The sequence below is a fragment of the Budorcas taxicolor genome, chromosome 7 (assembly GCF_023091745.1).
Source record: "Budorcas taxicolor isolate Tak-1 chromosome 7, Takin1.1, whole genome shotgun sequence".
Taxonomy (NCBI): domain Eukaryota; kingdom Metazoa; phylum Chordata; class Mammalia; order Artiodactyla; family Bovidae; genus Budorcas; species Budorcas taxicolor.
The window spans coordinates 106,046,222-106,071,881 of record NC_068916.1 but is presented as its reverse complement, the minus strand read 5'-3'; the positions used below and the strand labels follow the sequence as shown (position 1 = coordinate 106,071,881).

The 25,660-nt window shown below is 43.8% G+C and overlaps 1 protein-coding gene across 1 annotated transcript in view; it reads left to right on the top strand.

The window, feature by feature from the left end:
- Nucleotides 1–12,536, top strand: part of FBXL17 (F-box and leucine rich repeat protein 17) — a 517,327-nt gene extending 504,791 nt beyond the window's left edge. The window contains exon 9 of the mRNA XM_052642856.1: nt 9,820–12,536. Coding sequence (XP_052498816.1) covers nt 9,820–9,960 — 141 coding nt within the window. The 3' untranslated portion in view covers nt 9,961–12,536. The remainder of the gene's footprint in view (nt 1–9,819) is intronic.
- The last annotated feature ends 13,124 nt before the right edge of the window (nt 12,537–25,660 follow it).

Genomic DNA, 25,660 nt, shown 5'->3' with positions numbered 1-25,660 from the left:
GGCTCTTAGCATGAGGTTCTTGCATGAGGCCTAGTGTGTTAAGGGTGGCCTGTAACCGCACATATTTAGCGGGTGGTTTTTAGACTCCAATGAGATAGTCATTTTCTCCTTAAAATTATATCAGACACTCACTCACGTCCTTGAGAAAGCACTGGGTGCTTGTGTGAGCTGGGTGTAGGGGACTCTTTCCTTCCGTTAGATGTTGGGAAGGTCAGGTGGCCACCTTCTGTGTCTCTGGGATCTCGTCAATCAACCTGAGCTTCACCCTGAAACCTTCCAGGGGCTTTAAAACATACTTATGCCAGGGTCCCAGTCCTCCAAGACTGGCATGCGCTTAGTCTGGGATAGGATCAGGCCACTGAGACGTTTTTCAAAGGTTCCCCAGGTGGTTCTAATCAGCAGTTGGACTGGGAACCACTGAATTCTTGTTTGTATTCTTGGTTGCAGACACAGTTTAATTTCTTTTTTTAACTTAAAAATTTTTGTGAGTTAAACCCAAGACATTTTGACTTCGTAGGAAATCCACTGAGAAATGTTTTTTCTAGGCAGAACACCTGTTTCCCCTTAGTCTCCACGGACAGAACATGTTCATGTTAATTACTTTCGTTTAACAGTCACCACCATGCCTCTGCTATGAGTTACATAACAAGATCGCCTAAGCTGTGTGTGCGGTATTCTGGATGTTCTTAGTTATCCCCTAGTTTCAGTAACTGCACGAGATTTTCTGGGATAAAACTGTCCCTGGAATTCTTTGGTGGCTGCTGAGGCTGAAGTCCAGAGACCTCTTAAATGAATTCTCTTTTGGGGGGATTATTGGCACAGTTGAATCCATCCCCATGTCAGGAAACACTGATATTTTTTATGTATGAGTCACCATGGGGTGCGGAGAGAGACCTTGGTTTGGCTGAGAAAGGAAGCGGAGTGGAAAGGCACGTGACTGCCTGCAGACGCGGGCACCTTCTGCTCATGCTCAGAGTCCTCCCGCAGTCCTCCCCAGCCTCTCCCCTCACTGCGGGTCCTCCCGCAGCCTCCTCCTGCCTGTTGAGCTGCTGGACCGCGGGGAAGCTCAGCTTGCAGCCCCAGGGAAACAGACAAGGGGAGAGACCTTAGAAGCGGCGTCCAATTCCTGGCGTCCCAGACCTCCCTGCCCTGGTCACAGGTGGCATCGGCCGGATGTGGCGAGTCACCCAGACAGGGCCATGGGTATCCTGCTGCAAAGGGAGGGAAACAGAATCATGAAAACACCCACCCAGCCTGCAGAGAGCCGGCGTACGTGGTTGACAGTGCAGGTCCTGAAGAGAAAAATCCCTGTGTGGTCTGCTGTCTCATTCTGTCCTTAGTGGCCTATGTAAAGCATTTTACACTGCACTTAGATGACTCATCTCATTGACATGCAAATTTGAAGTATTACTAAATTCCCGTCCCCCTTACTTTATCCATTTGAGTACATGCCCATCTTGGGGCCAGCGGGCACTTGGCAAAAGAGCAACTGGGTCTCATTTGCATTTGCATCGCCCACGAGGATTTCTGCTGGCACTTGGCGAATGCCAGGCCGCAGGGAGAGCCAGCACGTGTCCCAGGAGCCGAGCCGCTCCTGACTGCCCGGGAGACCACACGCTGCCCCCAGGCCGCCGGGAGTCAGCCCACAGGGCTGTGAGCAGCGAGGGGTACTGCCCGGGGAGTCTGCCGGGATGGCAGACCAGCTGAGGGGGAGAGCCAGAGTCAGGAGGCAGGAGGCCCCTGTGCTGTGCCACACTTGCCCGGGCTCCCTGGGGGCTCCTTACTCTTCGGCCTTCAGAAAAGGGGAGGGGGGGACCTATTTTCTCCCCCACCACTGCACCAAGCTCAGAGCAGTGCCGTTGCAGCGAAGAACCTGCTTCAGTTACCCCGTCGAGTCTGTGAGATGGGCTGGAGAAGCGTTGCCTTACAAAAGTGAAGGATGGATGAGCTGTTTTCTCCTTGCTCTTGAGCACATGTCCTTTCTCCCCTGAATAATACGCGTGTATTTCATGCGTGTAGCATCAAAGCTGATATCTCCGTGTCCTTCTGGAGTCCACTCAGACACCCCCGATTTTGGAAAGCCCTTTCCAGTCCTCCTGGTGGAGGTCGGGGCCTGCAAAGTTCTGCCCACCGCCGCCTCTCCGTGCCCCGGAACGTGTTTCTCAGGCTTTGCTCTCCCTGTTGTCATTGTCCATCCTTTCTGCTCAGGAGGGTGGGGGGCTGTCCCTGCCAGGCTGGCCTGTCTGCCTCTGGGACCCAGAGGGACAGGAGACTGCAGGGAGAGAACGCCGGGTTATGGCCTGGGCTGGCCACTGGCCTCCTCAAAGGCCCACGGCAGTCCTGTGGCTTCATCACGCTTCCTCCATGTCTCAGGGTCTCACACAACCACAGTTCCAAACAGGATCTTCTGCAGGCCAGAGGAGAGCGGTTAGAATTATAAAGGAGATCCGTTAGAATTCACATGCAGAGCAGCCGTTTTGAAGAGGTCGTCAAGGTCTTTGAAATGTGTTACAGTAGCCCGCAGTCATTCTGTGTTACCTGGAAAATGAACGTCCGTGGCCGTTTCCTAGGAGGGTGCTCAGCGAGGCCCTGGTGAGACAGCTGGTGCACCGCATGGCGTACAGGGCAGGGTGGCCCGGGGCCCAGAGTGCCTGCGTTGCGGGTCTGGATTGCGATCCTGGCTGTATTCACCAGCTGTGACCCCACGTGAAATGCTGATTTTGTCTGAGGTGCGATTCATCTGTAACCAGCAGTGTTCATGCTTAGATGCTTGGAAAATGGTAGATGGTCACTGAACGTTTTTCCTACATCCTTACTAGGATGGGGACGTACTTTCATTTTGCCTTATTGCTCATTAGGATGAAAAATAAATTATTTTCAAGTATTTTGCCAAAATAAACCATGAAGAAAAAAATGTCCTCAGTTTCTATCCTACCTCATGAGCAGCTAATCTGGAAGAGTACGGTGTTTCTCCATGGGGTGCGTGCGGCAGTTTCAGTGGGAGAATTTTTCCCTGTTTGGGACTGTACTGCCCATGTAGCTCAGAGCTCCCTGACTTCCAGGATCTAACGCTTGATGCTCTGAGGTGGAGCCGATGTAACAGTAAGAGAAATAAGTGCAGAGTAAACGCACTTAAACCGTCCTGAAGCCTTCCCCCACGCCCAGGCCGTGGAGACACTGTCTCCCATGAAGCCAGCCCCCGGGGCCACAAAGGATGGGGATCGTGGACAGTTGAGACAACAAATGCCAAATATGGCTGTGACAATGAAACCAATCAACCACCAACAACCCCCCCAAAAAGAGCCCCTCAAGTAACAGTGACGGCGTGCAGAGGTGCTGAAGCCCAGGCAAGTAGAAGGTGGAAATAGCGTTGCTCTGAGTCAGACACTCTGTCCACGGTTCCCCTGCCAGCAGACAACTGTGGCCTCAGAAGGAACCTTAAATGTCCCCAAATTGCAGTCTTCTGTGGGGCCCACCTGGGTCTGCTACCCTGAGCAGGGTGCCCTGGTGCTGTGAACTGGAGTGTGAAAGCTTGTGAATCGTGGGTTTCTGCAAAGCTTTGGGAACCTGCATATGGCCAGGCGCCACGAGCCTGCTTCTCAGCGCTGTCTCCCTAGCATACTGAGCCACACATCCCCAGTAGGAAGGGCTGCCGTCGGTCCATCTGAAGTATAGCCTAAGGCTTCCCTGGCGGCTTAGATGGTGGAGAATCTGCCTGCAATGTGGGAGACCCGGGTTGGATCCCAGGGTCATGAAAATCCCCTGGAGGAGGGCATGGCAACCCACTCCAGTGTTCTTGCCTGGGGAATCCCATGGACAGAGGAGCCTGGCGGGCTACAGCCCATGGGGTCTCAAAGAGTCAGACACGACTGAGCAACTGCCGCACTATAGCCTCAGCACTTCTTAGTACCGCCCGGCGGCCATGTGGCCCAGCAAGCCTCAGCTCATGATGCTGAACCGCCATCGCGAGCCGCTGTGGTCTCCTGTGCAAAAGCGTTGGGAAGCCCGGGCAAGGTGTGTCAGGACGGAGGTACCCGGTGGAGTCAGATGGCAAGAAGAGAAAGGAGAGGAGCTCCAAGAATCACCTTGTGTGTGAACTGCGAAGGGTTAAAGGAGTTTGGCGCTGCCGCACTGTCGAGCTTCTAGAGCCTGCCCCCACTGTAGCGGAGCAGTCTGGGCACGAGGTGAGCTTGTCGCCACCGTTTCTGACGCAGTACTGTTTGGTGCTTCTCTGGTTACTCGGTACATGCCCATGGAGCAACACTCAGCCACCCAGTTATCACTGAGTACTCTCTATGTGCCAGGCGCGTGCCTGCTGCGAGGGGCTTGGCAGTGAGGAGAAGCAGGGGCTTATATTCTGATGGGATGGGAATGTGCCAGGTGGTATGTGTAGGCCTGAAAACGCGGAGATGACTAAGGTACTCCTCGCTGTCAAGGAGCTTATGGTCCAGGAAAGATGCGATACGTTCATTGCTCGGGGTGCTTTGGACTGATGTTCACTTTTTGCAGGGAAACTTTCTCCATTAAAAAAATGATTTTAAGTAAATCATTATATTCTTAAGTGTAGTTTTAATATACTCCAGTGCCAAATATTTCCCCTCGACACAAGAAATACATTCTATTTTATAACATGAGTCAAAGAGGAAATGAGAATAACTTAAAATGAATGGTTTCTTCAACAGATTTCATCAGATATTGTATTTTTTGAACAATAGGTATCATTGGAGAGATAATTTAGGCCTAATCTTACACTTTTTGGAATTTTCTTGGGAAAGTGTCTATAAGGAGGTGAAGAAACAGGTGATGGTTTAGGTAAGTAGGTTAAACTGAATCTCAGAAACCCTGCCCAGTCTCTCCTCACCCTGCTATAGTAGCCACAGCGATAGGATGAAACCATGGTATCATTTACCTTAATTAGCACAGCAATTTGCCTCACATTTTCAAAAAGTGCTAATAGATGTTAACTCAAAATAGATTAAAATACCAGACAAATTGCTACTACCTTAAAAAGAGTTATAATAATTTTGAAAATGTAAATTATGGTTATACAGTCTTTGGAGAGAACTATAAAATCCAATTTTTCTTATATTTAAAAAAAAACCCTGCAGTACATGCTTCGCCCCCCCCCCACCTTAATCACAGTAATTTCTCCAAATGACACTGCTGAGTATTTCTTTAAGAACATCCACTGCATTTCTCAAATCTTATGTGTAATATAGAAATTGCCATTGATAGTTTGCAGCAGAGAAAAAAGAAATTAAGAACAGATGACCAAGGATCATGGGAAAAATTTTTTTAATTCATCTTCATGTTCCGTTTTTATGTTACATACATTTTATGAGATGGAACGAGAATAGTTCTTTTCATTCTAGCAAGTGGAGCTGTGCATGACAGTGTCTGCAGAAACGCCTATGTAGGCCTGAGAGCTGAAATGATTTGGACTGCCCCAGTGTCTTACACACAACTTTTTCTCTAAGGCACCAAACTGCTTTTGGAGTGTATACAAAGAGGTGAGCATAGTGTATACTTGTGAGGAGTAAATGAAAATAGCTTCAGTATAAAATGTGTCACACCTTATCGCCAGGAGACACTATAAGTAAAAGATAGAACCTTCCCTAGTGGGAACACATGTATTTCCCCTGAATAGCTTCTACCAACAAAGCTCTGAAATGGAGTATTTGCATTTCCCCTACTGCTTTATTTTCTAGAGTTTACAGAACACAGTTAGCAAACGGACTGCCTAGAAGACACATTATATCCACAGAGGATTACCTGTAGCATGTTTTATACAGCTACACAAAACCAGATGACTGTCCTTTTTTAACCCACAACCTATGAAAGCCAGAAATCTAGCCCACTGTGTATTCTCAGCTATCGGTGGGCCTTGCTTTATGCAACAGAAAAGGTAGACAGAATTTCAGTAAATCAAGGGATATAAAAACATGTTAAGAGAGCTGACTGACTAAATTAACCCTACCATGAGTCTTTGCTAGAGTCGACAGTTGACCCCTAACTGAAGCTAATTCCTGTACTTCATAAATCAGCACCTTCATGTATCAAGTTTGCTTAAGGTGAATTTTATCTCTCTTCATGGCAGCTATCACATGGTGATACTTTATCTTTATAAAAATTGGGCCTCCAAAACAAAATGCCTGTCAGTCCTTGGTGTAAAACTTTGTACAGGCCTATGTGTAGATCAGAAGAGACGCACTGCAGAAGACAAGCCCGTCTTTCTGGTGGGTTTAGAGGTTTTCTCTTCTGCCTCCGTTTTTCATCTGTTTTCAGCTAGTTGTTGCTTGAATGCTGGTGATTGGGCCACATCTACTTCCTCTGCCATTTGAGGGAGATTTTCTGAAAATCCTTCGGCCAGGTGACTTCAGCTGTTCCTGAGTGAGACCGGCCTCCTTCCAAGTTTATTTGTGGAAGCAGGGAAGAAAGTAACCTCACCCGCAGCCTGGGGGAACATCAGGTGAAGGAAAGGGAGGGTTTCCTGAAAGCGGCTGTTGAAAACCCAGACTCTGTTACTGAGAAAAGTTTCGGAGCCTTCTCCAGAGAGCTTAAGATAGGATAGATTCTCCTTATATATGAAGTGTATTATCAAGGTTGCTTCTTACCCTGTGGTGATAGCTAAGTTATCAAGGTTTATTTCTGAAATAGCTCAGAAGTTGAACAATATTGAACATCACTGTAGAGAATTGGTCACCCTACCATAGCATTAATCAACTCAGTAATGATCATTTATTGAGCCTCAGCTCTACTATAGGAACCACCATTTGAGGAGTTCTTTATGTCAGTCACAGTGTTCAGTTCAGTTCAGTTCAGTCACTCAGTCGTGTCTGACTTTTTGAGACCCCGTGAATCGCAGCACGCCAGGCCTCCCTGTCCATCACCGTCTCCTGGAGTTCACTCAGACTCATATCCATCGAGTCCGTGATGCCATCCAGCCATCTCATCCTGGGTCGTCCCCTTCTCCTCCTGCCCCCAATCCCTCCCAGCATCAGAGTCTTTTCCAATGAGTCAACTCTTCGCATGAGGTGGCCAAAGTACTGGAGTTTCAGCTTTAGCATCATTCCTTCCAAAGAAATCCCAGGGCTGATCTCCTTTAGAATGGACTGGTTGGATCTCCTTGTAGTCCAAGGGACTCTCAAGAGTCTTCTCCAACACCACAGTCACAGTGCTAGGCATATTATTTTATCCTTGTAGCACCCGTGATGTTGATACTTGTATCCTGTTTTTGCAGTTGAGGAAACTGAATTTCAAAGTGAAGCCAGGACTCTGACCTGTGCCTGGTTGACTGCAAGGTCAGCTATGGCCACCACGTTTCTCCTCTGCTTTGTGCACAGCTCTATAGTCTCACCAAAGAGAAAAGGCAGTCTCTGGTGCCCAGACTTGGTTCAGGTAGAAGAGAGTCAAGTGGAGAGATGACTGCGGTGCAGGCTGAGGGTGCTGCAGCGATGGGCCTGCAGGTGCCCGCGTGGGCTCAGAGCAGGAGTGCCCCACGCAGCGTCGCCAAGGGAGCTTCTGAAGGAGCAAGTCCCCGCGCTGAGGACGGGTCTTGGGGAGGTTGCTGGTCTTGGCCAGTAGCATGTTGGTGTCTGGCAGCGCTTTGCTCTTGGGTTTCTGTTTTCCGTTTGTAGTTTGTTATTGTTTTCTTCATTCACTAAGAAGTGAGTCTGGCTCACGAATGACAAAAGGATCATGGTTCTTGTGGATCTTACATTGGAACAGGAGCAGACATTAAGCAAAGCAATTATAAACCGACTTTTGAAGGTACCATGAAGAAAAAGTAGGCAGTGTTGGAAGAGAGAATGACCTGGAAGCCTCGCCTGATTTGAGGAGGGAAGCAGGCTGAGAGCAAGGATCGAAGCTCCCTGGAGAAATGACACTGAACTGAGGATGAGGAGGACTAGCCGTGGGAAGGGGGTTCTGAAGAGGGAGGCGGGTTTAAAAGTATTCCAGATAAAGAGAACGGCAGGTGCAAAGGCCCTGAGGCCAGAAAGGACTCGGACAGCTTGGTAACTTGACATTAGGTCAGGTGACTGGATAATATCGGAAATGTCCTGGAGAGACAGGCACAGCCAGGCGATGCAAGACTTTGTCAGTTACTGTTTCAAGCAGACTCACTCAAGCTAGACTTAGGTAGAATTTAAATTTTAAAAGATGTTATGTTGCTTAGAAATCCTTTTAAGGTCAGCAGTTGATATTCTCAATTCTGATTTGTATATCAGTTTTTCTCTTTATTCAAAATTATTTTCTTCGTGTTTTTGTAAACAAAAGTCATACATTGTAACACAAAAAGATTGAACTGCATAGCTTGGTTGAATTTGGAATGACAATTGATTTCAATACAAGAAAGTCTTGAATAGAAATTCTGACAAAAAATAAGCCTCATCAGTGCAATGTGGAAATATCAACTCTGAATTTAGCAAAGACTACATGTAACATAGTTTAACAAAACACCATGTTATTTCAGAAAAGTGCAGAGGACTTAATGTCACGGTCAGCATACTCCCAAGCTGGCTTTCAAAGCAAATTGCAAGGGTCTGATATTGTTTGAGGTTTTTCCTGATGGTCCTGATCTTTTTCAGTAGTGGACAGACGTGGAGAGCAAGCACAAAAATGTGTCTCAGCAGAACCTTCTTGCAGACCAGCTTATTCAATATAAATGAAGCATTATTGTATTTGAAAATGCCGAAGTGTTCGATAAAGATTTTAAATAAAGCAACCTAAAAGTTGCGGTTCTTAGGTTAATCATTTATTTATCTGAAGGATGAAGGAAGCTGTCTACTTTTGTGATATGAACTGCAATCAGCTTAAAAATAATTGACAAATTAATCCCTTCACAGCACAGCAATTGAAAAGGTGTTAGTTTTAATTAGGCCTGTCTGATTGCCTTGTCTAATCAAGAATCAAGGTGGTGTCTTTGATGGTTAAGGTCTGTTGGGGCCATCTCTGACCTGCCAGCCATATATGTTTTAGTGATTGATTCCCCACATTTTCAGCCTTTTTCCACAAAGGGGCCTGAGGTTTGCCAGCACCTTAACATTTAAGGGGAAGAAAAATGAACATTTTGCCCACCACTCCTATCCGGAGTCCCGTGCATCCTCTCCAGCAGCCTATGGTTCTCTCCTAAAAAAGCTGCCAGGTGGGTGGCAGAGTCAGAGATGCGTGAGAGTGTCTCATGCTTCCTCCCCTCCCAGGCACTCACCCTTCAATGGACATGGTTCAGACCTAGGCAAGCATGCTCATTTATGCTCCCAGAAAGCACTAACTTCCTGGTACCTTACATCTTTAAAAAAAAAAAACCCCATGGGGGAACATAGCACTTAGTACTACGTAGAACTTAGTACTACATAGAACTTAGTACTACATAGAACTTAGTACTGTGTAAATTCCCTGGTGGCTCAGAGGGTAAAGCATCTGCCTGCAATGCAGGAGACCTGGGTTCAATCCCTGGGTCAGGAGGATCCCCTGGAGAAGGAAATGGCAACCCACTCCAGTACTCTTGCCTGGAAAATCCCATGGACAGAGAAGCCTGGTAGACTACAGTCCATGGGATCACAAAGAGTCAGCCACGACTGAACGACTTCACTTTCACTCTCACTACATAGAACTTAGTACTATGTAGAACTTAGTGGTACTCAGTACTACACAGAACTTAGTACTGCTTAGTACTACATAGAACTTAGTACTACCTAGTACCAGGTAGAATGTCATACTTAGGGCAGGTCTTCCCAGCAAACACTTGCTGGTGCTGCTGAGAAGGACGAGGGCGGGTCGCGGTGCCCATGTGTGATGGTGGCTCTTGTTCTCTGGCAGGTCAACGAGGTGACGGTGGAGCAGCTGGTGCAGCAGTACCCGCACATCACCTTCAGCACCGTCCTGCAGGACTGCAAGAGGACGCTGGAGAGGGCCTACCAGCTGGGCTGGACGCCCGGCGTGTCTGCCGCCTCCTCCTAGGGTGCGGAGCTGGGGCGGGCGGCCCCGGCCGAGGCGCGACTGTGCTGTGTCCCCGCGTGTGCCCCCTGTGTGTGTCCGCGTCTCGTTTGCATACTGCATAGCGTCCGCGCAGTTGCTATTTGTTCCCAGGTGAGCTGGTCTTTTTTTGTCTTAAAAATGAAAGATTTTGACAGGCACAGACCTTTAGTTTTTAAGTTCAAAGGTTTATTTCGCTAATTTTTTTTTTTTAACTGCGGAATCAAAAAAAAAAGATCCATTATTTCGAGCTTCTAATTTCTGCCAGTGGAGATGCCCCCAAATGAAGGCAAGCGCCTTCTTTTCTGATGGGAAAGGACTGTGCAGTTCTGTGGATGGTCACCAGAAGGGAGTGACGTGGCCCTAATCGAAAGCCTGAGAACTAGCGCTTTTCAGGATTTCAAGCACATCCACGGGTGTCGGTTCTCATCCTGTCTCACACGTGCGCGCGCACACACACACGCACGCACGCACTTTCTCCCTAGGCCTTTCTCCAGGCCCCGCCCTCCCCTGCCACTCCCCTAGCGCCCTGCCCCCACGGGGCTCCCCACCTCCCGTCCGGTGGGCAGCTTAGGGACTAGAGAGAGCAGGGCCTTCTGTGAAGTTTCCGTGTGGAGTCAGCGATCTGAACCCCGCTGGCCCGCTCATAAAAGTTAATTATTCACTATTCTGCCAAATTCTCTGGAGTACTACGTATTTGAGTTTTACGTTAACATTTTATTAGCTTTTATTTCACGGATAGTAACTGGTCTGGATATATTTTAATGATATTTGGAGCTAATCTTAGCATTATCCACATTAAAGTCACCAATGTAATTAATAGTGTGCAGTTATTAAAAAAAACTCTACAGATCATTTAATTATTTTTGTTAATTTGGTAATTATGAAAGTATATTTCTGAGATTCGGGGCTAGTCACATTAATAGAAGGTTAATGAATGAGCTATAAGTAGACAATCTTTCTATTGATTTGTTTTTTTCTTTTTGCTTTGCTTTGGGCTTTAGAACAGGTTTTTTGGAGATGTGCATGTTATATTTTCACTAGTCCTTATGCAAAGATCTATTGCTGGTTAATGTATGACTTTAGAAGAAAAGTTAGAAAATCTTTTCATTAAGATTCTGTTTACACTTGTCAGAAATAAGCATTTTTTTGTTTAGTTAAAGATCGCCAGCTTTCAGTTTAGGCAATACCTATTAGTAAATGAATATACGTTTTGATTTCACACATCTTTACAATTAATTCATAGTAGGGACTCAGGCTCATAATAACCTTTCCTAAGTCTTGATTTATAATCAAGACAGCAAGGGAGCCTTTTTAAGCTAAAGCGTGATTATCTTTCACAGTAGTTAGATATACAAAACCCTGACTTGTGAGTTTGCTATTTATTCTTTCTCAATGTGGACATAACTGTTTTTCTTTTTTTTTTGGTCTTTAACAGATATACTCAGATTTGAATTTCACTTTATAGAAGTCCCAGTGTTGCTAAAATGATACTAGCTGTAAGAAGTGAAAAATAGCTTTACATTCAAGTACCATTCTCTTATTTATAATAACTCTTTTTATGTAAACAAGTGTTTCCTTTGATCATGTCAACATGTTTCTGATGTGGCATGTTTTTGCTTTTAATTCCAGTCAGTTTGGAAAATCTAGTCGCTAAACACCAAAAGTATTTTTTCCATCACTAAATGGGTTACTAATTTAATTTGAAGGGAATAAAATTTATGTAAGAAAAAAAGCTGTTTGCTATTAATAAATTGTAATTCTTCTTACACATCCAACGGTATTGTCTTCATATTCATTTCCCCACCACTGAAAAATATCTTAAGTCACAATATTTTAACTGGTTTTTTAAATCCAAAACTAATTTATAAGATGACATGTATAGTGATAGCTTGAGTGAATAAGCAAAGTTTAATTTTTATATATGTCACACTATATTTTAAATAGTTAAAGAGGGGAGAGCCAGCAATGATATAGATGGTGCCATTTCCGTTCAAAGTTGTAATAATCTTGGGAGCGTTACAGTTTGGTTGTCCAATGGTTTCAAAAGTGTATAATTGATTTTTTTTTTAATGTTGCGTTGTTTGAATCTGAAGCACAGCACTATAACATGCGTTAGCCTGGGGGGTGGGGGTGGGGTGGGCGACTTGCACTTATTCTTTAAGGTATCGACTAATCCAGAAAGCCGGACGCATCATAACCTGGAAAACTGCTTTGGTGTATTTGTAGGGATCTGTAGAAATACCATATCCAGCCTCAAAGCACTAATCTCAAAAACAGCCAAGAAAACATCACCTTGAATGATCCTGTGATGGTTGTTGAATGTGTTCTCATTAGATACTTTGAAACAAGGCTTAAAATGATTTTTTTCCTGGGCAATCTAAAGTTTCTTTTTTTTGCTTAGAATGTCATAAATATATGTGAACATGTTTAACGCAGGGCTTTTTATCCTCTCCAAAATGTCAACAGTATTTTCAGAATAAAGTCTATATGAAATATATTGCTGTAGTGGAAAAGTCTGGTCTTTCGTCTTTAATGTCTTTTTGAGTGGGTAAAGGAAATTCATCCAGTTTGTAGCTTCTATATTTCTGTGAATCTTTTGACCTTGCAATGGGTTGCAATAAAAGAGAAAGAAAACACAGTGTCTTTTGTTTTCTTTTAGAGACAATAAATGGCCTCCCTGATGCTGGTCGGGTGTGAGGCATGAAGCAGCCGGTGCCCTTGTGTGTTTCACTGTAGACTTTATGGAGGTTCAACTAACTCAGAATAATAAACAAGACTGAATTTAGGAGGTTCTCATTTGGCCAGTGAGTACTGAGATAAGATTGAAAACCTCAAGGATTTAAATAATAGGTTTGTTTAAAATACCATTTTCTAAACATTCATTTACTTAGCTTCTTTTTTTTTTCTCAAAGTAAATAAATTTATTGAGTTAAAAACATGTGTCAGGCACTGGGCATTTAAAAATAAATAAAACTCATTCCCATCCTGAAATTGCTCATGGCCTAGCAAGAAGATATTCTTAAAAATTAGCCACAGCAGTGGAGCGCAATGGATGTGATAATTAGAGGGAGCACCAATAGGAAAGGCAGCAGCCTTTTACAAAGAGTGAACGAAAATAAAACAAGGAAAAACAAGTTGAAGAGGCAGACAATAAGAAAAATTACCATTTTCAGCCTTGGCTATTTATAGGTTGTTTTTTGAAAGAGTCTCCTGAAAATTGGTGTCACTGGCTGCCATCCACATGGGCTTATCTGAATCGACAGCATTTGCATCATTTGTGGTGCCTATAACTATTTTTAAAGGATTCATTACAGGAGTTCCCATTGCCCAAGAGAAACAGGCAGAAATCATCCCAACCAACAAATAGCATGCCAGCAAGCATGAACTCACTCTCTCAATCACAGAGAATAGCAGGAATAAGCCAGCATTACTGCAAGTCCACAGGGAAAAAAAGATGAGACCCCCCCCCCATCCTCAGAGGCTTCAATATCAAAGGCTAAGATACATAATTCAGCATAGATGTTTGAAGTATTCAAATATATTAAAAATTATTTATAACATGTATAAGAAAAAAACTACCAAAAGATGAACAAAAATATTTTTAAAATAAATAAAATTTCTAGAAATGAAAACATAATTGAATGTTAAAATGGAAAAGCATCAGAAGAAAGGATTCAGCTATAGAGAGAATTCGTAAACTGAAAGGTAGATCTGAGTAACGTAAAAGAAAACTTGAAACAAAACCATGCTTCGTTTTTCTTCGTGTGGATAATTTCCATATGGATGGCTGACAGGTTAAGGCACATGGGACATATTATGAGGCTCTCCCACATATCTGTCTAATCTTGCAGAGGAAAAAAAAATAGAACAAAGGGGTGGCATTGTTTAAAATTATAATGGTGTTTCATTTGTTTATGAAGAAGAAAAGAAAGATTTTAGGGAAGGATATCAAAGGCTTAATTTCAGGTTAAGTTAATTTTGAGATGCTTATTAGACATCCAAATGAGCTCATTGAGTTACGCAGTTCGATACAGGAGCTCCGTTCCGAGGAGTGGTATACAGATGGCATTTTAAACCCTGAGTCTGTCTGAAATTATCATCTCTGGTCATCATCCATTACTTTAAATAGAAAATGAAGTCTAAGGACTGTGTTTTTGATCACTCCAAAATTTGGAAGGCAGGAAGAGAAAGCAAACCCTTCAAAGGAAACTGAGGCAGAATAACCTGAGAGGAAGGCGGACAACCAAGTATGTTCTATCCTAGAATCTAGTGAAAGCCAGCAAAATTAAATGAGCCGCTGCTCAGGGAGACAGTTTACCAATAAGAACGGGAAAAGGAAAAGGGAATCCTTGCAAAGGTTTAGAGTGCTGGTGGCACTTGGCAGGCAGGCCTGGGACCACACGGAGGGCTTCCACCGAATCCGAAGTTCTGCTTCATAAGTGGAAGAGTGGATTCACCAGCGCCTGTTTATTACGGTGCTTCGCAATGTGTGCCTATGTGGCCCCTACTCTGTATCGAATACTTTGTCAGAGGCTAAGAGGAAGTTCCTACCTTCTGTAAGTCGGTCGACTGGTGGTCCAGAATTGCTAACCCTAGATGCGAGCTCCCCTGCCTGGGTGGGGGTGAGGCTAGCTCTGTGTGAAGCGGAGTTTACCAGGACCCCCGTCTAAGCAGGTGGCAGAACCGGAAGAAGATGCTGGTCCAAGCCGTCTTCGCTCCTGCGCTGGGAGCGCAGCGTTGCCTGACTCTCCGGGCCCATCACCCGAACTTATGTCCACGTGGGAGGGGAGCAGCGGCGAGGACTCCTGCGGCGTGTCTGCCGCGTCATTCCCCACGCAGAAGCCCTGAGCTGCTCTGTAGCGCACGGGGGCCCTTTATTTTCGCTTCCCTTTCAACGGCACAGTCAAATCTGGCATCGAAACCTTTTAGTAACACAGAGGCTTGTCTGATAATGTGAAAATCTATAGCTGAAAAGAACAGTCAGGGTAAAGTCTATCCATTTCATTACATGAACAAACCGCGATTTATTTACCGATCCTACGACTGCTGAATACTAGGCTGTTTCCCGTGTGGCTATCAAGCTTACTAAAATTCATCCCCCGTTTCTTGAGACACTTAGTAGAAACACATGTAGCAGTATTATTTCCTCAGCCCCTGAAATGCAACCTTCTATCTCCAAGAAATAAACTTTGGAAAACTAACATCATCTCATAAAGAGCATTTCCTTTCCTATGATTTTGCTTGGCTAATAAAACTCTGTATGACTGTCCTCAGCCCAAGAAGAGAGAAACATCCAAAGAGTGTGTGATTATTTCAGCTCTTATATTCACCGTGTGCTGGGTGGGTGTTTCTGATACTTTTCTCAGTTTGGCATCAGATCAAGTGGCAGGAGAATTCGTGGCTAGATCAGGCTGGTGGGCGCTCCCCTGAGTTCCCTTCTATAACCTGAAGTTTTCCAGTGGGGTGGCTGTGTGTGTGCTCATGTGCTAATATGCTCCATACAGTAGGAGACAATGTCGACTGAATGCAACCTATTTAGTCTTCTTTGTTTCTTGGAGTTTTTAGTGATTAACATAATGGAAAATGAAAAACTAGTGAACTAAAGGGCTTTTTAAAAGCATTGTTTCAAAAAAAAAAACAGATGCTGCTTTGGTGGGCCTGGGTGGCTACTGACGATGATAATTTTTATAAATAAGACCAAAATGAATGGTAAAAGCTCAGCAAGCTTGATTCTGTTAGAAAATAATTCTACTGTAATTTAAGCACCATCTTGCAACTGACTCACTTATTGGCTTAAGTGGAAAAAAAAAGACATCTTGATAATTGGATTTCAATGAAGCTTGTATTAGTGTTTCTTCGATTCCAAATCAAAAGATGGATTGCTATTCAGGGCCCATGGATGAATATAGAGAGGCAAATACTTGGAAACACGCTCATAGATACTGAAATAATAGGGTTTAATGTGAAAATTAAGTTACTGGCACCCCTTGTTATTAGATAACATAGATGACTGAATTTGCTCAAATGTATCCTAATGGATATTTAGTCTATTTCCTTTCTCTTTCCCTGTGGCTGCTGTTGAATGTTACTGCCCCCATTTCTTCCTAGTTACACTTCATCTGTGGAGCTAACCAGAGTCTAAGAATATTAGTGATCAGAGTCTTCATTGCCTCCAAGGATGAATGATACATTTGAAAGTGATCCCCTAACATGGAATTGGGGGGAGGCAGGGAGAATTAAGTAAACTATATAAGACACTCCGTGTTTTGAAATATCTTGTGAATATAACAGAGAAAACCAGGTAACACACACTGTGTGTATGTTTGATACAGTTTGTTAAAATCACAGAGCAAGTGCCGTTTAATACAGAGAACGAGGCTGGCAGTCCAGAAGCCCCTATCCCAGACTCCCCTTTCTAAGCCCAGACACTTCCCTCCTGCCAGATAAAATCACTCTCCTGGCCTCTATAGAGATCATTTTCTTGCTTTTGTTTTTGTTCACTGAAAAGAAAGAAAAGAAAATGTGTGTGTGGCCAGTGAAAAAGGAGGTGGAAGAGATTCAGGGTTTGCCATCTGAGTAGTCTTAAAGTGTCTTCTAGCTACCACTGAAGCTTAAAAGAATGAGTGAGAAATTAATGAAACAAACGTGGGGAAGTATTAAAGATGGGTCATTGTGTAATAAAGAGCACTCCAGGAAACCTGCTTTTTGATATAAAAAAAAACACCACCTATTTGAATCCTTAAAAATGTATCTTGGTTTCGCTTGGTTTTGAACTTTACATGAAAGAATCACATGGTGTGTATTGCTTTGTAGCTTTCTTTTTTTACATGATAGTGTTCGTAGGATCCATGCATTTCATTGTGTGGAAATGCTGTTCTACTACCGAAAAGCGTTCGGATCGTTTCCAAACCAAACGTCCTTGTACAGGTATCACAGTGCACACAAGCACACAGGATACATGCTTAGGAGAAAAACTGCTACGCCTTGCATATCTTCCATTTCATTGGGTGAATCCACACCGTTTCCCAAAACTGCTGCAGGAACTCCCATTTCCACCAGCAGAGTGTGGAAGTTCTGACTGATCACCTGTTTGCTTCCAGCTGCCCTGCAGCCGTGTCTTGCTACGGTTCAGTCTGCATCCTCCAGAATATTAGGGAGCTGGGTACTGTTTCATCTGTTTATTGACCACTTAGCAAAGAGTGGTTGTAAAGGCCTTTAAACCAATGTTTGCCTTCCCGTTTCAGATAAAAGAAGGAACCTAGACAGGAAAGGCCTGAGAGGATTGCCATGGTTTCACTGTGGATCTTAGCTCTGGGGGCAAAAGCTGAGCAAGCTGGGCCAGGGGATGAGAGGCCCTTTAAGAGGTTTACAAACTAAAAGGACAGAGCTTGCTCTCCCTTCACCTCCCTGTCGCTCTAGTCCCTCCTCTCCCTATGACTTTACTGCACCCTCTTCTATGGAAGGAGGCCATTATCTTGGATTTAAATGAGAAATTATGGGCATATGAGCATTGCCTGAATGCAAAATTGTATGGTTGTTGTGATGCTGTAATTAAATTAAATACCATGTAAACCAATGAAATAAGAATGGGAAAAAAAGAGAGTTGTCACTTCTCTGCTATAAAAACAAAGTTGAATGCTTTCAAAAAAATTCAGATGAAAAGATAGGGACAAGAAAAATCCTTCAGGCTAGTTATAGGGCACACAAGGTATAGAATGTGGAAAACATTATAAAGACCTGAGGGATTTTAGTTTGCTTCAAAAATGAATTTAATTTCTGACTCTTTTTTTAAAGAAATTGAAGCTAGAAATCATAGATGATGTGTTATAGAGATAGTTTATTCAAGAATGACAGTGTAGAACACAAAATCAGTCTTGTCTATACATCAAAAGATTAGCAAATGAATGCATATATATGTGCTTTTATATGAAAAATAAAATATTGAAAAATATATATACTTAAATGATTCTTAATAAACTTTTAAAATTAAGTAACCAGCTAGCTGTCCTTGCCATGCTGACAAGAGGGATTTCACTGTTCTTGCTTAGACCAAAACATACCCTACTGATGGGAACTCATATTTTAAAAAGTAATATTTTTTCAATTGAAATATAATTTGCCTACAATAAAATGCACATGTGTTAAGTTACAGTTCTTTGTAACTTTGAAAAATATGTAGCCTTTTGTAATACCTCAAGCTGTACAATGTATATAAAACAAGCTATATAATATACATGTGTTTGTGCATATATAAATATTGTGTGTGTACCACCTAGGAATTGTCCCTGTCACCTCACTCCAGCTCAGTCACTGTTCTGGTTTCTGTCACAGATTATTTCTGCCTGTTATTGAATATCCTATAAGTGGAATCACAGAGCACATATTCTTTGTGTCTAATGTCTTTCCCTCGCACGATTGTTTTTGAGACTTATGCTATTGGGTGTATCAGTCGTTGCTGAGTAGTATTCCATTGTATGAATATGCCACAATTTATCTGTGTTACTTTTAATAGACACTTGGGATATTACCAATTTTCGACCAATATATGGTGATTTAGTGGCTAAGTCGTGTCCAACTCTTGCAACCCCATGGACTGCAGCCCACCAGGCTCCTCTGTCCATGGACTTTCCCAGGCAAGAACACTGGACTGGGTTGCCATTTCCTCCACCAGCGGATCTTCCCTGCCAGGACTCGAACGCGAGTCTCCTGCACTGCAGGTGGATTCTTTACTGACTGAATCACCAGGGAAGCCCTGTTTGACCAATGTATATAAAGAGCTGTAGATATCTTAGTAACTGTTTTATGGGGCATGTTCCTAGGAGTGGAATCTCTTGGGTAAATGCCTGGGAGTGGCATTGCTGAGTCACGGGACATGCTATAAACATAGTCCTTGTAAGAAAACTCTCAAACTGGTTTCTACAGCGTATGTCCCACTGCTACCAGTACCAGTGAATGAAAGGGTCAATGGATTCCTGTACCTCCTCACCAGCTGTTGATATTGTCAAACAATTTAGCCATTTTAGGGACCCATTAGAACTTTAAATGGGCTTTTGTTTTAATATTTGGATAAATTTAAGGATAATTGATATCTTAACAATGTTGAATCTTCTAGTCCACTAACATGGAACATTTCTCTATTTTTACAGTTTTTGGTAATTACTTTCAGCAACTCACAGTTGCTTTCAGAGTAAAGATCTTGACTGCTTTCCTTAAATTTATCCCTATGTATACTATGCTTTGATGTTGTTATAAATGGCATCTGCCTTTTTTCACTTTTCGATTGTTTGCTACTAGTATGTAGAAGTGCTACTTATTTGTGTACATTGCCTTTGTATCCAGCAGCCTTGCTAAATTCACTTCTTAGTTTTTATTAGTTGTCTTGCAGATCCCTGGGATTGTTTTAATAAAAACAAAATCTGCAGTAATAAAAACAATGCTGTTTCTTTCTGATCTTTATAACTTTTATTTCCTTTGCTTAATTTATTGTACTGGCTTATGAACTCCAATACAATATTACATACACATCATGAGAGATGACCTCCTTTTTCCTGATCTTAGGGGAAATTGTTGCATCTTTGATAATTATCTTAGTTATATGGTTTTGTATGTGCAAATAGTAAGGTTGAAAAGATTCATTTCTATTTTTAGTTTGCTTAGAATGTTTATTACAAATGAATATTGAATTTTGTCAAGTGTTTTTCTTAATATTTTAATATCTAGTCATATCTGTTGTTTCTCCTAATATCATTTTTCTTCATCCTGAAGAACATTTTTTGGTATTTCTTGAAACCGATTGGTAATGATCATATAGATTCTTTCATTTATTTTCTTCCATTATATTCTAGCCTCTTAATGTCCTTCTGTTTTCTGAAAGAGGATGTGAAAGTCATATTGTTTATTTCTTAAATGGTTGAAAGAATTCTCCAGTGAAATTATTTTTGTGTTGAGACAACACAGGGGTTTTTTCATTACCCTTGAGTTTTAGAATATTGGTGTGAAGTTGTTGTTTATAATTCCCTGTAACCTTTTTAATGTTTATAAGATCTATAAAGCTACCCCTCTTCAGTCCTGCTTTTGGTGATTTATATTTTCTCTCTAATGAAGAGATTTATGTTTCCCTCTAACCAAGCCTCCATAAGTTCAAGGTCATTAGCCAAGAATTTAACTAATGGAACAAAGTAAAAAAAAAATCAACAGAGAAGATAACAGAGGCCAGAATCTCTACAACACATGGTCTATAATGTCTTGTGTCCAATCAAAATCTAACAGATATGTGAAGGCAAAAGGAAAATCTGACCAATACTCAAGAAAAAAATAAGCGAGTTGAAATAGACCTGATGTGATCCAGATATTGGAGCAGACAAAGTCTCTCTCTCTTTTTTTTTTTTAAAGAAACTATTATAAATATGCCCACGTATTGTGATTTTAAAAAAAGGTCATAAAGAGTCAACCAGATATGGAATCTCAACAGAGAAACAGAAATTGTATTTTTAAAAAATGGAAATTCTAGAACTGAAAAGTACAATACCCGAAATAGCAAATCCATTGAATATGGGTTTAAGAGCAAATGGAGTTGGAGAAGAGTCAGTGGATGTGAATATATAGCAATAGAAATGGTCTAAGCTGAAAATGGAGAGGAAAAAAGGCCGGGCGGAGAAAACAGAGAAAGGACTCTGTGACGTGCAGCACCGGTGGCCTAACACGCAATGCAGTGTGAGCCCCAGACAAAGAGGAGGAAGAGAAGAGAGGTGACAATTATTTTAAAAAACAAACAGTCAAGTGCCTCTAACTTGGAAGGACTTAAACTCTAAGCTCTTCCTTGCCTGTGCTGGCAGAACTCAAACATCCTTTCAATCTTTTCAGCCTTCGCGGAACTCTCTAACAGGCTCCCGCGCGCATGCGTGGAACGCGAGTCAGCCCGGGCTCGGCGGCGGTTTATATGCAGATTCCGACGATCTTTCATTCCCAGGATTTCCCATTCAAAGGCCAACCTCTTGGACACTTCCCTGACTCTTAGCTCTAGAGACGGCAGCTTTCTGCTCGAGCCTAGACGGCCTCTAGCCTCCCTGGTGCCGCGCAGACTGCGTCTTCCCCGCGAAAAGCTGTGTCGAAGCGGGTCTCGCGCAGAGCGTGCCTGCCCTTTAAATGGTTGAGCCCCTTTAACAGCCGCCTACTTTGGGTTGTTCTGCGGTGCCTTCGAGAGGTTTTATGTTTCTGTTTTTTCCCTACAGTTTAATTGTTATCTGTGGGAGGGTTAATCCAACACAGACTGCCGTGCCGCTATCAGCCCCACGACTCCTTGTGCACTGATATTAAAAAAGGCCAAATTTAGACTGGAGAATTGCCGTCAGTGCCACGTATATGCTTTGTACAGTTGCAGAGACAGCTTGTTGCCTTCTAATACCCGTATTCTCTTTCTTCTTCAGGAATAGTGAAAATGAAAGTCGCTCAGTCGTGTCCGACTCTGCGACCCCATGGGCTGTAGCCCACCAGGCTCCTCCGTCCATGGGGTTCTCCAGGCCAGAACACTGGCGTGGGCTGCCGTGCCCTCCTCCAGGGGCTCTCCCCAACCCAGGGATCGAGCCCAGGTCTCCGGCATGGCGGGCAGATTCTTTACCATCCGAGCCACCAGGGAAGCCCTCTTCAGGAAAACCCAGTTGGATGGAAAGTCACATTTCCCAGTTTCCTCTGTGGCAATATCAGTGCTGCTGCAAGCAGAAACTATTGGGAGGAAAGGTGTAGACATCACTTTAAGAGAGAAAGAGACAGCAGAACACCCCTCGTTCTCTTTTTCTCCCCTCCCAGCACGTGGTGTCGGCGCAACAGGCGGGGTATCGTATCCGCCTTGGGTCGTGAGTTGATAATAACGGATGGAGGAGAGTTCATGCATCCCCCAGGAGCGTGGTCCCTAGTCTCTGCTCAGTCCCCACAGCAGATCTGCCTTCCAGCAGGGCTCTATGAAATGAGGGAAATACAAGCTTTCATCCTGCTCCAGCTGCTGTTAGTAGTAGCTGATGCTCATCCTCACTGACATGGATTCAGGAGGCTCGTATAGGTAATGCGCCAGTTATTAACGGTACAAGTATTTGTGCTGTATTAGAACTTTAATCAAGAAAGTATGTGAAATGGGAGGGCATCGGCTGCAGACCAGATCTGAATTCTAGCCCTGCCTCTTCCCACTGTAGCTGCGTATTTTTAGGCAAGCCTCCCTTCCAGGGCACAGTTTCCTAATCTCTGAAAATGTCTCGCTAAACTAAGCTAAGCTAAGCTATGCTAAGTCACTTCAGTCGTGTCCGACTCTGTGCGACCCCATAGATGGCAACCCACCAGGCTCCCCCGTCCCTGGGATTCTCCAGGCAAGAACACTGGAGTGGGTTGCCATTTCCCTCCCTCACTAAACTAAACGATCCTTCATTTTCCTCCCCTATTCCACTGGAACTCTACAGTGTAGATCACGTTTTTTACCGTTTTGCATAATTATGGAGGTTTTATTCTATTTTTTATTTAATTTGACCATGAATTTTTACCTCCAAACAAAAGTCCCTTTAGCCCTGATTTTCCAAAATCATTTGGTGATCAGAATCAGAGTCCTGTGTTCCCGTGGATCTTGGTCTGTTGACTTCAGGTTTTGAATGGAAAGCATTCTCTTTTGCAGGGCACCTCTCTGCTCACAAATATTTCCCTAATTTTTTAAAAGGCTAGAATCCATCAGTGGCACAAATCAAACAAATAAAACATATTTTCAATAGCACAGAGGCTCAGGACTGTGGCTGAGCTGATGAAACGGTTTTTATTTTCTAGATGACTATTTTTCAAACTAGAAATATGTTTTGCATCAGTGATGTGTTAAGGTCAAGTCAAGAAAAGAGACAATATGTCCCATGTCACGGCGAGCAGGATAATGAGAGTGTTCTCTGGGAGCTGGCTCAGAGGCTGTTCATTTCACCGGCAAAAGGTTATACCAGACAGATTGCTTCTCATTTGATGCCTTAAATTAAACTGCTGACATGGCCTGCCTCTAAGTAAGACGCATACGTGTTTGCCAAACAGACCCTAAAGAAAAGCCCTGTTTGAGAGTGATGGTTCCTTCAGCTACAGCCTTGCAGGCTGTTTTTAAGGCAGGCTTAGGAATTGAACCAGGTTTTCAACAGCAGCATAGCTCCTAGTGTGGTCATCAGGTAGGCCCAGGGGCTGGGGGGCTGGGGGTTTATCAGAGTGCTCTGGGATAGAGGTTAGAGGAGTACCTGCTTCTCAAATACCGCTTGGACATGTCACACATTCCAGATGCACGTGAGATCAGGGGGAATAACTGAGGCTAGAGAAATCCCGATCAGAGGTTCCTTTCTGCTCCTCCCACCCGCCCATTCTGGCCTCCCCTTACCTTTCCCTCTAGCCAGCTCTACCCACCTCCACGTCAGAGCTAAAGGAAAACTGAATGTCCTGGCGAGGGGTCTCCTGATCAGCTATAGGGGTATCACAGGTGCTACCCTGGGCGTCGGAATCTGCATCCCAACCAGATACCTGGGTCATTCAGAAGTCCTGGTCCAGACATTTCACACAGGATGAGGCAAGGGTGATGCGCCAGGCACGGTTCGAGGTTTGGAGGGTACAGCAATGATTGTAACAGACATATCTTCCTTGCACTGAGCTTACATTGTGATGGGGGAAGGGGGCAAGATCAGTAAACAGGCAGGCAAGTGCTGGCGTTTCTGCTGGTGATGAGTCTAAGGGAAGGGAAAGGGGTGAGGGAGTGCCTACCTATGAACGCACATCCTCACAAAGACCGTAAAATTTGAGCAGAGATAAAGGAAGCAAACGCTCCCCTGATAGCTCAGTCGGTAAAGAATCTGCCTGCAATGCAGGAGACCCTGGGTCAGTTCTTGGGGGGAAGATCCCCTGGAGAAGGGATAGGCTACGCACTCCAGTGCTCTGGCCTGGAGAATCCCATGGACTGTATAGTGCACGGGGTCACAGAGTCGGACACGACTGAGCGACTCTCACTTTCACTTTCTTTCGAAGGAAACAAGCAAGGAAACCTGCGGGTGAGCGGCCAGGAGACCCGAACCCCAGTCCAGGGCCTCCCCCTCCTTGCCAAGCAGAACATTTTGAAGATGCTCAGACTTCCTGGTACTTATTCTTCTCATCTGCCAATTAGGAGTAAAAATAACTAATTTTTGATGAATTTGGGGGTGACTTCAAGGATCAGAAGTAATGAACATAGGCTTGAATGCCAGGATTGGGGCTCCTTGACCCCCTGCCTCTAACTCACAGGGGAGAAACTGTGTGATGTGAGTTACAAATGGAAGTGTAAGGACTGAGCTCCGGGCAGCTGTTGTTGTCCAGTTGCTCAGGATGTCCGACTGTGACCCCATGGACTGCAGCCCACCAGGCCTCCCTGTCCTTTGCTATCTCCCGGAGCTTGCTCAAACTCACGTCCATCAAGTGGGTGATGCCATCCAACCATCTCATCCTCTGTCGTCCCCTTCTCCTCCTGCTCTCAATCTTTCCCAGCCTCAGGGTCTTTTCCAATGAGTCAGCTCTTCGCATGAGATGGCCAAAGTTTGGAGTCTCAGCTTCAACATCAGTCCTTCCAATGAATATTCAGGACTGATTTCCTTTAGGATGGACTGGTTGGATCTCCTTGCAGTCCAAGGGACTCTCAAAAGTCTTCTCCAACACCAGTTTGAAAGCATCAATTCTTCAGCGCTCAGCCTTCTTTATGGTCCAACTCTCACATCCATACACGACCACTGGAAAAAACAAACCTTTGACTATACAGAATTTTTTCAGGAAAGTAATGTCTCTGCTTTTTAGTATGCTGTCTAGGTTGCTTATAACTTTCCTTCCAAGGAGCAAGCATCTTTTAATTTCATATCTGCAGTCACTGTCTGCAGTGATTTTGGAGCCCCCCCCAAAATGAAGTCAGCTACAGTTTCACCATCATTTGCCATGAAGTGATGGGACCGGATGCCTTGATGTTAGTTTTTTGAATGTTGAGTTTTAAGCCAACTTTTTCACTCTCCTCTTTCACCTTCATCAAGAAGAGGCTCTTTAGTTCTTCACTTTTTGCCGTTAGGGTGGTGTCATCTGCATATCTGAGGTTATTGATATTTCTCCTGGCAATCTTGATTCCAGCTTGTGCTTCATCCAGCCTGGCATTTCTCATGATGTACTCTGCATAGAAGTTAAATAAGCAGGGTGACAATATACAGCCTTGATGTGCTCCTTTCCCAGTGTGGAACCAGTCCATTGTTCCATGTCTAGTTCCAACTGTTGCTTCTTGACCTGCACACAGGTTTCTCAGAAGGCATATAAGGGGGTCTGGTATTCCCATCTCTTTAGGAATTTCCCACAGTTTGTTGTGTTAAAGGCCTTAGCAGAGTCAATGAAGTAGATGTTTTTCTGGAACTATTTCTTTTTTGATGATCCAAAGGATGTTGGCAGTTTGATCTCTGGTTCTTCTGCCTTTTCTAAACCCAGCTTGAAATCTGTAAGTTCTTGGTTCACATATTGCTGAAGCCTGGCTTGAAGGATTTTGAGCATTACTTTGCTAGCATGTGAGATGAGTGAGGTTGTGCGGTAGTTTGAACATTCTTTGGCATTGCCTTTCTTTGGGCTTGGAATGAAAACTGACCTTTTTCATTCCTGTGACCGCTGCTGATTATCCCAAATTTGCTGGCAT